Source organism: Chanos chanos, chromosome 3 (assembly GCF_902362185.1).
Source record: "Chanos chanos chromosome 3, fChaCha1.1, whole genome shotgun sequence".
In the NCBI taxonomy this organism is placed as follows: domain Eukaryota; kingdom Metazoa; phylum Chordata; class Actinopteri; order Gonorynchiformes; family Chanidae; genus Chanos; species Chanos chanos.
In genome coordinates, this window is record NC_044497.1 from 39756467 (window position 1) to 39773177 (window position 16711).

Sequence of the window (16711 nt, forward strand, 5' to 3'; positions counted from 1 at the left end):
CGCATCTGTCAAATTACATTTGACTGTTGTATTGCGTAAACAAAATCTCCAGCATCTGATAATCATTTTCACTCCACCTCTGAGCTCAAACAGACAGCCTATTTTGAGGCAAGCTTCCAACAGATTAACAGCATAATCCATTAGGAATAAAAGGGTTGTCCACGAATCTGCACCCATGTACACCTGCAGCCGACCTTTTCAATTACATCGAGACAGTTGAGACTCGCTAGCGGCATGCAAAAAATCAGTTAGGTGGTAGTTCAAACCAATGGATAGAACATCGTCCTGAACAGTAAAATATTACATTTTGTATTTCCAAGGTAAAGCATGTAACAAAAGGAAATCCCTTGAATAAGTCTGAATTTTTTCAAGATGTTACACTGAATATCTCTGCAGTGTCTTCACGTGTGAGAGAATATTGTGCCTCAAGTGCAAGAGTAGCCTGACTCTGGCTGAGGCAAAAGACATGACCTTTGAAGGCTGTTGTTGCCCCAAGTGATGGAGGAGTGCACACTAATAGGGTGAAACCTTTTTCTCCCTCTCAAAGTCCACGGACTGCAGTGCTATGGTTGTAACGTCATCCATGGACAGAAGTATGTGGATGTCGGCTGCTCCAACCCTGAGATCATCACCTGCACTCACTACCACAAAGGCTTCAAGCATCGCTTCTGCATCAAGACAGAGAGCAGTGAGTTCTCATTGCATATCCACATTTTATAGTCTAGAGTTCAAAGGTTTGTTGGTCTGTTAAGGCATCTACACATACTGTCATAAAAAAAATATGTCGTGGGAGCTGAGGAGGGGGAGGACGTGTGGGAATCAGGTGATTTTCTTGTACATTAGACTCAAAATCTTAATCTTACCCCAGCATTTTTGGATCAGTCTTTTTATTTGAGGTCTACTGAAGGTCTGTCATCTATGAGTAAATACTTCTGTGGATGAATACATAACTGCCCTACATACACGGCATCTAAATCCTTAACCATCATCCATCCTTAGAGCGTATTGAGCTGAATGAGATGAAATTAGCACAAACATAGCTTTTGTTCTGATACTAACCTGTTTATAGGCTTGTATCATTACAAGTGATTAGTGAGGTTTTGCAGTGATTTAGATCATTCAGTTTTACTGGTAACAGATGATTGAGACTGCCATCAGTCTGTTGCACAGAAAAACAGACAGTAGGCTAACCTACCTTAGTTAACCATACTAAGAACTCAAAGTTTCATGCTTACTGCCACTCCGGTTAGCAGCACGTAGAACGCTGCAATGTAATGACAGATTCAGAGCTGCAATATACAACCAGTACGTGAATCCACTAAAGCAAGTGCCAGAGTAATCTTTAAAGATCAGTCTGTCTTCAGTGGGAGATATGAAACACATCATTATCCTCAGCTGATAAAGAATCATGCTGATCTCAATGAATTTGGCAGCTATAATCTATCTGACAGTCAGGGGAAACTAGTGTATTTGGTAAACAGCTGAGGTGGCACTTCTTTTCATGAGCCCAGTGAAGTAATGGGATCAGACACAGCTGATGACAGGTTGTCACATGGCGCTCAGACTGACATGTAGGACAGCTCTGTGTTGAGATGACTGCATTTCTTTGAACAGTATCTTGGGCATCACTCTGACCTGCACTCTACTTTAATCCAAACAAGAAACCATTCAGTATGATGAGGGGAAGTTACATAACCTGCTTTGATCCCCATTCCCTTTCTCAAGATAAAGGTCTGACAGTCCGTCTTCCTGTTGGATGCTGTATTCTCATGCAGCGTGTTGTGATGTAGGCCTAATTTTAACATGAATATTTGTGTACAACAAAATAGAGATTGCATTATTCAAGCTCCTGGAACAGGCTTTTGGCTTATTTAACAAGCTGATGACAGTTACACATTCAGTGAACAATGTAAGAAAAATATGGAGAAATAAGAAATATATTTAAATCTATGTCCACCTATCTTTTCCTCTCTCTATATGTACCCTGTATCTCTATACATACACACACACATGCACATACATACAACCATACATACAGCCATACATGCATACATATATTTTCAGGCCAGTGAGTTTGTACAAGTGCTGCACAGGAGTAAGGAGGATTTCCACTTAATACATTTTTGAAGAATTGTGCTAAAAATGTGAATTTCTTTTCAAAGATGTCTTTCGCCTTTCAGCATCATCCAGGCAGGAAGTACATAGATCAGCTGCCAACTGTCTCGTTTTTATTTTTCATGAATGCTGCTCCAAAAATGTCAGTCTTCCTCATTCCCAGAATCTGTATCAGACTGTGTCTTTTCAGTTTGCACACTGCACAATGGCGAGACCTTGTGGGGTGGAACACAATGAATCTTATGTATTGTAAATTTGACAGATGATATCTGAGTCAAGCAATACTTTGTACCTGCTTGACCAATAAAGTTTGTGCTGTTCAGACCATCTAGATATTAAATATTTACATATTCATTATGGGCGTCAGTTCAGTTCATATTTTTGTTGTGAACCTGACAGAACTTTAGTTTGACGTAGCTCTAGCTGTTAGCTATTACTCAAGCTTTTCAAACAAACTTTAATTTCCCTGTAGTCTGCCACCAGGCACTCCTGAGAGATTTTGAGAGGGTGTTAAAATGAGTTCGGCAAATGTATGTTTATCTATTCTTTGGTTACTACTACAGTCGAAGACTCCCCCTTTGCTACCATCTGAATTTAGCGGGAGACAGTTAAATGGGGGGGCGGGGGGGGGGGGGGGGTAACTTGCCTGCAGTTGGGGGACAAGCCTTGAGAGAGGTTTAAAAACTTTTTCATTTTCACTGTTTTCTCGCATGAAGATGTCTTGTCAGGAGGATTTTTTGCCTCTCACTAGCATTTATACCAGAGTTTAATTTACATAACTAACATTAGCATCCTCAGTTAATGACTGTGAGAGTCTGTGAATAGTAAAATCAGATATGGGCCTCAGACACTCCACTAACCCCTTACGCATTCTTAATAGAAACAGCACCATATTAAAATGTACAGAACTGAAGTCACCGTTGATGATCGAAGAACTGGGGGGCTCAGGCAGGAACCTTCCATGACCCCTTTAGTGATACTAATATTATTGTAGGCTTTGAGCCAAGTGTTTTCCACGAGTTTTCAACCACATAACATATCCTCATTAGTTACAATTAACTATAAATAATTCATTAAAAAATTACAAAGTTGAATGCCTGAAAATAGCCCATAACCATGACAAAATTGTGCAGTCTGATATTTTTAAAAAAATATGGTTGTTGCAAAAGTAAGGGCTTACGCATTACAATAAAAAAGTAAAGTACATAAAACTGATATTATTCGTAACTTTTAAGAGATACCTTTCATCTGTTTTGTATGGAAGCGCACTGCATTCACGAAAGGACAAAAAAGACACAAGACGAGTTTGATGTAGCCTGGGTTTCAAGCATAGCCCAGGTTACCGACGATTGATAAATTGGCTACCTTAGCTTTTCTCATAGTTACGAGATCTTTTCTTATAATTACGAGATCTTTTCTTGTAATTACGAGATAGTAACTCATATTTACGAGAGAAGGTGTCTATTTTTTTTTTTTTTCATTTTGTGAATGCAACGCGCTTCTGTTGTTTTGAACCTGCCAACGGGGAATAATTTATTGCCATATTCAGTACATGTAAAACTGGCCTCATCACTATTGTTCAAGATGTTCGAAAGCTGCACGGAATTAAGCCGAAATGAAGAAGCTTCAAAATGCGAGATATAACGTTCAAATGCCGCAGTTACGTTCGCGCAGCAAACATGGATGTAGCACAGAGCCTTAAGTAGTAAAAAAGTCAAATCGTTGGCACCCCCCTACCACCAACACCACCTTTTCTAGAAGAGGACGTCAGTGTTTGCATATTTAATTTTAAATATCAATGGAGTGCATCAACTGTCTAGCTGTGAACTGTTTTGTGGAAGTTCAGAACAATGACGATGAAAAAACACAAAAAACTGTAAATTGGGGAATCACCATCAAAAGGTCAATGACGTGACTGATTAATAACTGCTGTTTTCTGAACAATATTTGCCATCAACAGCGAATTTCCCCCCAGTTTGACACTGGCATCTATACAGTTTTATCAGCTTGTTTCTTTTATAACCGCACTCTCTTCTGTCATTGTAGCGGCTCTGGGGATCGTCCTGACCAGTGGCTGTGCCACCTCGCGTCACTGCCAGCAACAGGAGTTACCTGGAGTGAGCATTCACTGCTGTGATTCGGATTTGTGCAATAGCGCCCCCTGCTGCCAAGCAAAGGCTCTTCATTACACGTGTGCATTAATCAGTTTGATGGTGATGTGGATGTGTTTGTGAAGAAATAGCACTCATTGTCAGATGCTGGTGGAACGCTAATGGAAACCGCATTTTTAGAGGACGTCATCAGATGTCATTGGCTCTTCGGAAGAGACCAAATGATTATATTTATTTCTTGTCCCTCTTCATGAATATGGCCTAGACAAAACATCACATGTGACGCTGTTCAATGTGACATTTTATTGCACCGCCTTTAAAAATAAATATAGGCCGGGGGGGGGGGGGGGGTAGTCTATATACTTTGATGTGAGTTTTATTTCCACTACTGTTGGTGACTAGTTGGAACCATATGGCCTAGCACCAAAAGGTCATTGCCTAAAAGGTAGAAGAGCAAAGGTCATTTGTAAAAAGAGATCAGCCTCCGAATCATTCCACATAACTGATTTGGACAGTAGTGGATGCAAAATAATGTGTAAAAAAAGAAATAACATCTCATGGTTATGAAAGCTCTGCGTGGTAAATGTTTCATGACTGGGAAACAGATTATAGTACAATAGCTCTCTTGCACATCACAGGGAACAAGCTTGTTTTTGATGTTCAGGGATAAAGTAGAATAAAGCTTCCCAAACAAGTCTTGCATTTCTCATGGATTACATACTCCATTGTGGTGGGTTTTACTGTAAGTCTAATATTTCCTAATATTACCTTACCACAAAGCAACAGTTTCTCAATGCAGTCTCTGTAATAATCTGTTGATGAGTAAAACCAAAATATATGTGAAAAAGTATTAAAGAAATTTACATGGGATTAACAGTGCATTATCGATCCTTTCATCCTGATAAGTAGTATTAATTTAGCTCAAACTAACTGCTTATCTTTTAAAACATGAAGCTCTAGAATTTTAAAATCCTTCTGTAAAAATATGAATTTCAAATGAAATTATGATTACATATAGAAGAAATTACACAGAATGCAAGTTTATGTCTAGAGCATTTTATTGTCATCATTATTAAAATCAAAAGGTCAACATTTTAAAATCATATACACGCAAGAATGCATTTTAAATGTTAGCACAGCTCCTTCAAAATTTATACATATGTACTTTTTTTCAACTTGAACACGTAGCCAGAAGTGGTCATTCAGACAGCAAAGAAATGGGACAAAACAAGAGGAGGACTCCACTATAAACCCCTTCCAAAACCAACCAAGCCCCTCCCTCTCTCCTGGTAAGACAAAAGAAACAGAGGATTCAACACAGTGGAGTACATAACAGTGGTGGACATGTTTTAACAGAGTTTGAGACCAGGTACCAACCAGCGCTTTAGTACTGGCTCTGGAATCCTCCTACCACATTTCCTAATTTAACCAGAGGATGGGACCAAAATGGACATTGAATGCTTCGGTCACGCCATGTTACCAACAAACAGAGAGAGGGATCATCCGTATACAGGCACATTTATTCATAGAAATTATGTTACAGAATTTCCCGAGAAAAAAGCTACAAGCATCTCACTAACACCATGGCCACCTGTACAGAGTTCAAGGGAGTCAGTGCTGCTGTCTGTCCTCCAAGTTGCGTTGTCCCCAGTAGATATATTTAGCCATATATACAGCTACTGAATGAGGGAATTATTTTGTATGGTACATGAACTAAATTAGAACACTGAGCTCCCAACCCCAACCTAAACACTCTCAGCGGAGGGTTTTTTGGGGCGCACATTAAGGTGTTACTATACAAGCCTATACGACAGCAGCTGGTGAATTTACAGCCAGAAGTGAATAACAAGTGTGACTGCTACACAGTTTGCCCTGGTTTAGCATTCACACTGTCACATACCTCCCTCATGGTTAACAAAAACACAGCAGTATTGTAAAACAGTATGTTTTATTTGACAGAGGTGAGACCAAGCAGCAGTATGTAGAGCTAACATAGCAACAAAAGATTAAACCGTAATAGTAATACTATTAACATTAATCATAACAATAAGGCAACAAAAATGCTGATAAGGACAGACAAAAATCTACTGATATGGTCAAAGAGCAGAGGAGGGGAGAGCAAGAGGGCAGGACAGGTGCAATGAAAACAGATGACCCGAAAGAATCAGTCTGTGGGGTAGGGGGGCTTTCCTTATCTTTCATTCAAGTGTCATTTACTGATTCACAAAGGAGGCTCCCAACACACACACACATACACACACACACACATCCCTAACCTTTCCTGTTCTGTTCAGTAAAGAAGCTACTGTTGGAGATTCATTAAGATTTGAGGGTTGTGATGACTCTCAGTACTACTAAGGTGATGGAGGCTTTTAACTTTCCATGATATCAATGAGCAGCAAAGTGAAGTGAGCTACTGACACACTCAACTCCTGATTAGAACTTGCAATATTTAGCCTGGAGTAACACACGCACGCACACACATACACACACACACACATAAATACAAACACACAATCGCTTGCACTTGTTTTCTTTCACACATACACACACCATCTGTCAGCAATGTGGCCTCATTTTACATTAACTCATTACCTTCACTAACCATTCCCTCCTCTACAAGGAATGAAAAAGTAATCACCGAGCAAAGAAGAATCCTATGTTTCAATTTAATTTCTATTGTAAATTTAAAAAGTTACAAGTGTTATTCAAGACTAAACCATGCAAGAGCATCAGGAAAGATGGATGAGTGTGTATTTATAACAAGTGTTGTTTCATATATACTTCCTGTGAGGGGTCAGTTTCTCATAGATGATGTATGTACATTATCCAGCTATAAAACAAATACTTAAAAAGAAGCTTGGTTGATCTGCCTGTCTCTTTTCTCTTAGATAGTTGTCAGTAACCCATTTCTTGTTTTTATGAACTGATTTGGAAGGTCTGATCAATCCCATGATGGATGAGTCCTTGCTGAACAACACCACAAGAGGGTCAAACCATGATGGTGGGAACAGGTTGGACTAAGAAAACAGAACCAAAGTTGAACAGCCATAGGGGAGAGTGAGTGATAGATGGAGAGAGGGAGGGGAGAGGAGGGGTCAATGCCCAGCCCAGCCTATCCCTCATTTCATCCCCTCACGGCTCAGGCTCACGTGGCCCTCGGGGCCTGGAACGGGGACTGGTGAGGTGAAGGAAAAGAAAAGAGAAGGAGGAAAGTTGGGGTGGAGGTGGGTGAGGAAATACACAGGTAAATGGGAGAAGTTGGTCATTAGCAGCCGCAGCCTTCTCTTTGGGGCTGAGGTTCACTGGTTAGCCGGCCACCCTGGGGTGCAGAGGGTTTGTGTTGAACACCAGATTCGGCGGCATTTAGGTCCAGACTGCCATCCTGAATGTTCTGGTAGATCTTCTTTGCTGCTTCCAGGAAAGCGTCCTCGACATTTTCACCTCTGTGGGGAAGGAAAGTACACGTGGATGAAGGAAACGGTCACTACGACGCGAAAAGTTGCTACCAAAAATCAAGGGTAAACGGGGGACTCTCTTACGTTTTTGCGCTGGCTTCCAGGAACAGGAGACCTGAAAAAAAAAGATTGAGGAGAATGCAGAACACACAATGTAACTACACTAAAAACCATGATGCAAGTAAACTTAGGCACAGTTTAAAAACCAAAACTCAGTCTCTTTTTCATCATATGCTTCAGAGAAACCATAGAATTTTATAGAAACATTCTGCTGAAATAAAATAATGGTTAAGAAGCATTTAACTGACACTGTCAGCGCAACCAAATCAACCTTTAAGAGTCTGAAATTGTACAGTTTATCAGTATGAATAGTTCAGTGTACATCTAAAATTCAGTTTAGGTGAGAATAACTAAATGTACAGCTCACCGTTCTCCTCAGCAAACTGTTTGGCCTCCTCATATGTCACATCCCTCTGGGCCTCCAGGTCTGCTTTGTTACCTATGAGAATGATCACCTACACACACAAAAGTCTCTTCTCATTTTCTATTCATTTTAAAAAAGGGCCAACCACACTTTCAACACAATGTTTGGGGCTTTTTTTTATAAGAACAAGCAAAACAGAGCTTTGCAGTCTGAGGTAAGTGAGGTAAAGTAAAAATGTGATTAGGAAAAATAAAGTTATGGGCTCATCAAATTTATAAGCAGAAGAAACTTATGAGTATATGGGGATGCACACTAAAAGCAACTCACAGTATTTGGGTTAGTGAGATTCCTGGCATCCGTCAGCCAACTGCTGAGATGGTTGTATGTGCTTCTCCTGTAGAGAACACAAACGGGAAAACAGTGGTTGTCATGACAATTGAGGGTGACAAGGCACTGGGACATTGCAGCCAGATGGCACACAAACATCTTGTCATCAGATCCTCAGTTTAATCAATATCAATAATCTGGCAGACACATCACCCTGGCTGAGTGAATAGACTGGCTGATCCGGTGCTGATGTTTAACCAAGGGCACATGATAATGTTTGAGAAACACAGCACTGCTAGCCTGTATCAGATGAGATGATACTGTCACAGAACAGTCTACTGTTTATGTCTGCACACCAGTTAGCCCTCTCAACAACGCCTGAGAGTTTGGGAGGAAAGGCTAAATGAATGAGATGTCTTTAGGAAACTAACCAATCTGAGATTAATTTGAATCACTTAATCCAAAACTATACACACATTCTATGCCTAAAAATTCTCTTATACGGGATAAGTTCTTACACTCATGGTCAACTTATCCACAGCCTGCAAAACCTTATTTTCAGGTAAAAAATGAACTGTATTACTGCTTGAGACTGAAAAAAAGGTGTAACTGGTCAAAAAAGTATGACCAAAGTACGAATTCATATTGACCAAGGTCACCAACTGGGAGACATGAGCATTCCGTACATGCTTAGTGATTGATTTAGTGATGAACTGCCAAAATCCCTTGAACCCAGTTGAAATGGAGCGTAGGTTCCCAGGAAAAGCACTGTGCATAGTTTCAAGGATGGTCTGAAGCCCCTCTCTCCAGCATATGTTGATAGCAATGACATAACTATCTCTCAGTGTCACGTCAACAATGGACGACTGAGACATGAACGACCCAGACACCAAAGACTGTCTGTTGTCCTCAACAGTGCTTCAGATGCAACATTCATTACTTTACTGATTTTGCTGTCAGCACAGAAGAGTGGATGGTGTCAGGTGTAGTGAACTGAGAGAATGGAGTGTGTGTGTGTGTGTGTGTGTGCGACTGGCATACCTGGTTATGTCATAGACCATGAGAGCCCCAGCGGCGCCCCTGTAATAGCTGCGTGTGACTGCCCTGAAGCGTTCCTGCCCCGCCGTGTCCCAGATCTGCAGCTTGATCTTCTGACCGCTCACCTCGATTATCCTCGTGCCGAACTCCACGCCAATCGTGTGGGGGCAGTCTGCCATGACTGAGGACCATCAAAAATAGACACATTATTATATGACGGCTCAGGAGAGCACAGGAGGAGGAATTTGTCATTTGTGCGCGATTTGTCATTTTAGTTGCAGCACTCAAAAACACCTGTTTTGTGTCAAAAACCTAAAATGCACTAAAAAAATACATGTCTTAACAATGCTATTAATGGTCTTGACTCCAATAACATGGAACTTCCTAATTAAAAATTTGCAACTTTGGAATCTATAAATAAACAGAGCTCTGTATGTAATCATGTTGATACTCTTATTTGTTCCCATAGCCATGCAAAGAAAGCAGTTTCTTCTAGTATTGGTCTTTTTTAGCTTTGTGCCAGGCACACACAGATGTACCGACTGAATATAACACTAAAAACAGTCATCTCCTGAAATATAATATCAGAAATACTTCAATGACATAATAATGATGAGGAGGTAATTGTCAAAATAAACAAATTTCAACATGGGTCAACTTCCATTTTGACTGGACTTTAAAATAGAAATATATTAAGGACACTGTTCTTTCAGGAGTGACACCTGGTTGTTAAAAAATGCCTTTAACAATTTTAAGTGTAGCCTAGTAGGACCACAGAAGCCAGTTAAAAATAAACAGCGTTTCAATAAGGCAAGAATTCTACAAATATCACAATTAACCATTAAATTTTAACCCCAAAACGTTCAACCCCCATTATCTTTGTAGTCTCATTTATGAAGCATATAAGGGGAGAGCTCTTTTGAGATAAAATGTAAGATTTGCTCACTGACAATAAATCTCCAGAATTTATGTCTCGGAAACATGTTCCTGCAATTGAAATGATTTGAAGACTAAATGATTAAGAGGAGATGTACTTACATTTCTTTTCTGTGAACTGGTGAAGCAAACATGACTTTCCTACTCCCATGTCCCCTATAGACAGAGTCAGAGATAAACATTACAATGTAAGTATAATCAGAACCATAAAAAGGTACATAGTACAGCACTGTCTTCTGTTTACAATAGAGAGAAAACAGCTCAGTCTGACAAAAAAGAGAAATGAAGGAATTCATCAGACATTCAGGCGACGGCCCAAATAAGATGCAGTTTGCAACATAACTACTGTGAGGGAGCATCAGATGCAAACAACAAAAGTGGGTTTAAATTGGACATTCAACTATCCGACAGAAAAATTTATATTCTAGCAGAGTATTTTGAAGTATTCAGTGTCCTAACAGTGCTACTTCTGAGCCAAAGTCCCAGCTGTGCCACACTTGATGAGTATGTTCAGAGGATCGCCATGGACAACGAGCCCTTTAAATGAGTCTGAGGGCTGAGGTCACTCTTCCTGTAACTGCATGCTGCTGGTCATTTATGGTTAGGTGCCCATGTAGTTGTGAGTACAGTTCAATGAATAGTCATCTTCTCAAAGCACATGCCGTCACTAGACAGTGTTACTTCAGAAAGTAGTAAGGAAAATGACAAAAGTTCAACTTTTAAGCATTCTTTTTTTTAATTAACAGAAATTAAAGTTCCCTCCTAAAACAGCATTAAAAATAGCAGAAAAGGCCAGGCCACTCAATATTCTAGAGGTGCCATGGCATAGCACTAAGTACATCATACAGAAGACTGTATTCAACTCAGCTGAAAAAATTAAACATTTTCCCCAGAGAAGAACACATGCTGCAAATACCTTCAACTGGCCAAGTCTAGACAACGTCTGCATAGATTCTGTAGCAGGATAAGCATTTGTTTAATTGTTTTTCAGTATTTTTTTATTGCTTTATTGTTTTTCTGAGTTCTGCTATGCACGACTACTTCATATTAACACTAACCTATCAGCTGACCTGAAAGATGTCCTTAGCCTGTACTGTTTTTTTAACTTAACGGCTACACCCACCCTCCACTCACCCAGTATCTCTGAGAATGTGCTTACTTACCGATGATGATGTATTTGAAAATGTAGGAGTAGTTGTATGGTGCTGTGGCCATTGTGGCTCTAAAGGAGACAGAGAAACACTGATCAATCAGTTGAATATAATCAATACTGTCAAACAGAAACACACAGGTTAATTTAATGGAATGCCAACAAATACTACACATTTGACAGCTGTTCAGGGACTATAATTTAAAAAAACAAGTTATTTCAATTTTGGTGAATAATCTGGCAGCGTGAATGCCAGCAACAAACAAAATCTAAATAACATGAAACATATTTTGAATTTTCTAAAAATAAAGCTGAAATCTAAAATGAACTCCAACAATGCATGCCAATCACTGTAAGGGTTAACAGGTAGTACACACTAAAAGAAAAAGTGCAGACAAGATAATGCGGAACAAGACAAAGAGGTTTAATCAACTGTTCAGTAAGTGAGCGGATGCGTAAATTGCACAATTTATCTGTTGTCTGCTTCAAAATGTTTTGTATACTCTTCATCAGCAGAACAAAACTACTGCCTATAAATTCATCAACATCCCTTTAGAAAAACACTTTACTCCTTTACCTAAATCATAAAAATAAAATGGGTTGAATTTTGAAGCATTTGCTGACTCTCTCTTGATGACTGGATTCCATGTTATTAGCTCAGTTCTTATATTTCACCCACTTCCTCTTTATTGAAACCACCACAGGCACTTGATCTGTGATGTTTCATGAAGTGCTACATTTATTGACAAGGGCTGCCATAACGAAAGAAAAGTCTCACGAGCATCTCAGCATTCAAACTTTGCCAGTAAATAATTTCTGTCAGCACAGACCTAGCTATACTCATAAGTTTTAATGTCTGTGCTGTTTCAGTACAGCCTGATCACTGGAAAAGAAGACATCAACTGAGCTGTATTCCAGTCCTATACTATGTGATGTGTAACATTTCAGAACACTATGCAAAGCTGTGGTGAGATGGAGATACAACAGCATTGAGAAACTGAACAAATTGATGGGAAAACTGATAATGATCGGACACTTTGGGTGAAAAGCAAACTTCAATATGTACTGTGAATTACTCAGGGTTATGATTCTAGGTTGACCACAGTGGATAAAATACTGAATTTAGCTGAGCTGACATCCATCCATTATTTAACTCATTTTTTGCATGTGAATAAATGATCACAAAAGAAACAATAAGCAATGCACAATGAACATATGAAATTCAACATAATAATAGTGTGAAACCACGTCAAAACGTACAAGGAAAATGAGTCAGTTAAGCCAGTTCAGTGGTGACCTAGAGCTCTGTGCCATTCATTACTGAAATCAGCAGTTCATGGCCTCTGCCTTTACAAAATCAGCAAAATCACATTTGTTTGCGTAAATGACACTCTACGGAGAAATGGAAACTTTGATGTCATTGACTTTCAAGGCTGAAGAAGCTGCCGAAGTGACTGATGGCACAATGAATGAAAACTAAAGTGGAAACTGAACTGAACTTAAACAATCACAATGCCTCACTGTCATGCAAAACTACATGTCTTCAATAAATAGTAAAATAGCAATTCTAAAATTTATTCCTCCATTTCTTTATATTATCTACTTAGTGTCCACACTAATGAGTTCAGGGTCTACTAATAGGCTATTTGCATAATGCAATAAAGGCTTTTTTATCACTCTTCGTGCCCATGTGTTCCTTTATGCATGGTTCTGGTGCTTTATTTGTTGTATTCCACAGATAGCACATGACTTACACAAAGGTTTTTGACAGTTCCTTCAGTGTGGGAACATCCAATAAGCACTGCACAGTCTAATATCACATATGTGTACTGCAAATATACTGATATGAACTTGTCATTCATTTCACTGAAAGCTGGTCCTTAAGACTGTTAAACATTAGCTCCAGTAAGCAAGCTTAATTTTGGCATCCTAGGAGTACTTGCTTGCTCAAAACTAATGTCCCTTATAAAGGAACCAATGTAAATGTCATGTGCTCTGGTACCTCGGGCATTGCTCTCTGTATCAAAAACAACAAAAACAACTGGACCACAAGATTAACTCTTTGCTGTTTAAATATTCAAACTGACACTCTATGTTGCCACTGCTGCTTTACTCATAATAACCCCCTGTTGAGCCTACAAGGTAAATATGCTATAAGCCCTCCAGACTCAGATCTCTTCATCCCTCACATGACCTGCTGTCAGGCAAGATCACAGGGACCTGTGAGAAGACACCACATTCCAAAGCCTGGCCCACACAAGCAACAGTAACCATTCACTTCATGCTCATTTCAGGAAACACTTGCCCACTTCCTTGTGCAGGGCCACTGGTGCAAGGAGAGGAGGGAATAAGGCATGTGACTGTACTGCAGTCTCAGCACCTCCTTGTGCCCATTCACAGAATTGACATATCACCCAAGTCACTACTGCTCTTGACTCTACAAGACCCATGTACACACCCTTGTATTTCTAAATCACTTTTCACAGGTGAATAGATGCCATTTTGGGCAAATCCACTATCTATTTCAAGGATCCGTATCAAGTTTGTTTTAAATTAATGTGGTTTAAAAAGTAACTTACCTGATCAAAGTTTACGTAAAAAACACAACGGGGAGGGCAACCTTGTGATTGTTTTTTTATCAGAAATGAGCACTACAAGCTCAAACCTAGCTGATGTCAGCTGGTCTGCAGTACATAACGCTTAGCTTTTATAAGTCAACTTCATTATGCCAACATACCTAGCGAGGAGTAGGAGGCAATATGATTAAACCCCTCAAAAGAATTCTGACAGCCTTTCCTAGAATACTGTGAGCAAGCAATGGCCTACGTTCAATCTGAATATTGTCATTTATATAGCTGGAGTGCGGTTATCAGAATAAAAAAAAAAAAAAAAAAAAAGACACAGCCAATGGCTCTCTGACAAGCCCGGAGAGTAAACCTTAGATCAGCATCGAAGTTCAAAAGGATATTTTGCCATATTTTAAACCTACCTTAGATGAGCTCACCAATCAGCATAAGGCAATCAACCGGCTTAGGTTAGCGGCTGCAACGGGAAACCCGTAATGCAGCTTGCTAATGTGATTTTTACCATCATTTTGTTAAACTACGGCCTAAACATGTAAACATTGTAAACACCCAAATCTACCGGAGCACAAACTTAACGAATGACAATGAAATTAACGAAGAGTTCACTTAAAACTTCAAGGGGGAAACGGTCTGTCAAGCGATGAAAAGTTTGTTTAACAACATATTAATCTGTGTTTACTTATTTGCATGAGAAGGATGTTCGCCCTTAATAGCCAGCCTCCGGCCTACTCTATACAGACCAATACCACCCACTGAAAACAGTTTTTTAACGGCTGTCAACAAACAATTCAGGTAATTGTTAACACCAGCCTCCTTGCCATCTTTCAAAGATATGCAAACGAAACATAACATGGATTAAATGTTGACAGTGTTTGTCTATTATCAAAATGAGCCCGGCGATAACAGTGCCGTGATGTTTAGCTTGGGATAACGTTCACCTCGCCTTGATGGTTGGCTATCAGCTAAGCTAACCCCTTCCGAAATGTCTTTTCCTACTTTGCATGACACCTCGAGATTTTAAACCATGAAAATCTCATTCTGATGATCCACTAGAACATATCTTTGGCGACAGCTGGGATGCAGAGTCAGGGCACGGCGACATAAGTAACTTTATTAATTTCTCTTCCGGATAGCGTATTAGTTAACCTGCTAGCAGGAAAACGGCTGAACACATATTAAGCTATCTAAACACTATGTCCAACCCGTAACAGCCAGGATAGTTAGCTTAGCTAACGCTATCCCTAGCTGGCAGTAGCCGGTTAACCAAAATCAAGTCCCGACGCAACAGAACAAGGCTGCTGCCCAGCCTCGCCTCCCACTGCTTACTAAATACATAACACGCCATGACAACATGTGAAACTGACATGTATATGGTTCAACTCCAAACCAACAAAGATTGTGGCTTGGGTGTAGCCAAGCTCCATCCTTCCTGCTTTCTCTACACTGCAAACTGCCTGTCAATTTCCTTTCTACATAAGATAGGACTGGATGGATAACGAGCTAACTGGCCAGCTAACCTAACCTGCGATATGCTAGGAGTATGTAGCTGGTCAGCTAGGCTAGTTAGCAGGCTAGCCAGGTGCAACAATTAAACATTAATCTTTAAACATCTAATTCGATAGTATATATTCCTGATGTAAATATGACATAAGAAAACTTGAATATTACTATATGACAACTGGCCATCTTACCGGGTGTTTCAGGTTTTCACTTTACTGCTTAGAGCCTTCCAAAGGGATCTGCAGGTTATCCTGGGCTGAAGAGACTGCCTATCCAAGATGGCGGCCTGCACCGCACAGGGTTTCCTCTGTCGTATACAATGGGCTTGTGGGACAAAGGGCATACACATGCTGGATTTACAGTTTTAGCACATGCGTTAAAATAACACATGCGAACTTTCTCAAGGGACAACTGTGAAATTAATTCATGGTGTAGCACAGTGCGATAACTATTCCGTAATAATTATTTACATGAAGTAGCTCTTGCAACACTAAGGTAGGTGGGCCGGACAGGTGGCCTCTAATGGATGGCGAATGAATAATTATGGATATGATGGAAAATGTAGGTCTGATACAATAATAAAATATGAAAATATTTCATAAACACTACACTGTGTAAGTTTATTAATGTGAGCGTATAATCCTGAAAGAAAATTATCTGTAGACATTTAAAATGTATTTCAAAGACCATATATTTATTCATAAGACAATCAGATTTGTTTATTTTTCTTAAAAAAAGAAAGTAGTTTCTTAAACTCTGTGTTTCTCAAGAACTTGAACCATAATCCCAAGGGAATCATCAGTAAAGTCTGAATCTATGACATCTGTTGTTGACAACATACAATGGAATATCAATTACATAGCTGGGTTGAGGTGGAAAATACAGCAGTTTATATGGAAAAGCTAGAGTACAACAAATATCCTACCATCTTGATTGAATGGGAAAGTAAACAACATACATAATCTTTGCAAATCCCTCCAGTTTGCTGTATCTAGTTTGGTGCAAAGGATCTGAATAGCTTTTTGAGCTAAGTAGGGTCTCATGCACTGCAGTTCTACTGAATGTAT

General features: G+C 39.6%; 1 protein-coding gene across 1 annotated transcript; it reads right to left on the reverse strand.

Moving 5' to 3' along the window:
• Positions 1 to 5266: 5266 nt before the first annotated feature.
• On the reverse strand, positions 5267 to 15906 carry rab14l (RAB14, member RAS oncogene family, like). Its single transcript, XM_030768434.1, has 8 exons — positions 15836 to 15906; positions 11573 to 11631; positions 10512 to 10565; positions 9477 to 9654; positions 8436 to 8502; positions 8112 to 8199; positions 7769 to 7799; positions 5267 to 7672 (listed from the first exon to the last, which is right to left on the reverse strand). Exons 2-8 carry the CDS (start codon positions 11622 to 11624, stop codon positions 7495 to 7497), a joined length of 648 nt encoding a protein of 215 aa, XP_030624294.1. The 5' UTR covers positions 11625 to 11631; positions 15836 to 15906; the 3' UTR covers positions 5267 to 7494.
• Between the last annotated feature and the right edge of the window lie 805 nt (positions 15907 to 16711).

Bases quoted from the DNA above. Each gene is read 5' to 3' on its own strand.
- rab14l (XM_030768434.1), bottom strand. From the start codon at position 11,624: ATGGCCACAGCACCATACAACTACTCCTACATTTTCAAATACATCATC. The intron at 9,655-10,511 runs GTAAGTACATCT...GATGGTCCTCAG, and splicing joins CCAGTTCACAGAAAAGAAAT to TCATGGCAGACTGCCCCCAC. The intron at 8,503-9,476 runs GTATGCCAGTCG...TGTTCTCTACAG, and splicing joins ATGGTCTATGACATAACCAG to GAGAAGCACATACAACCATC.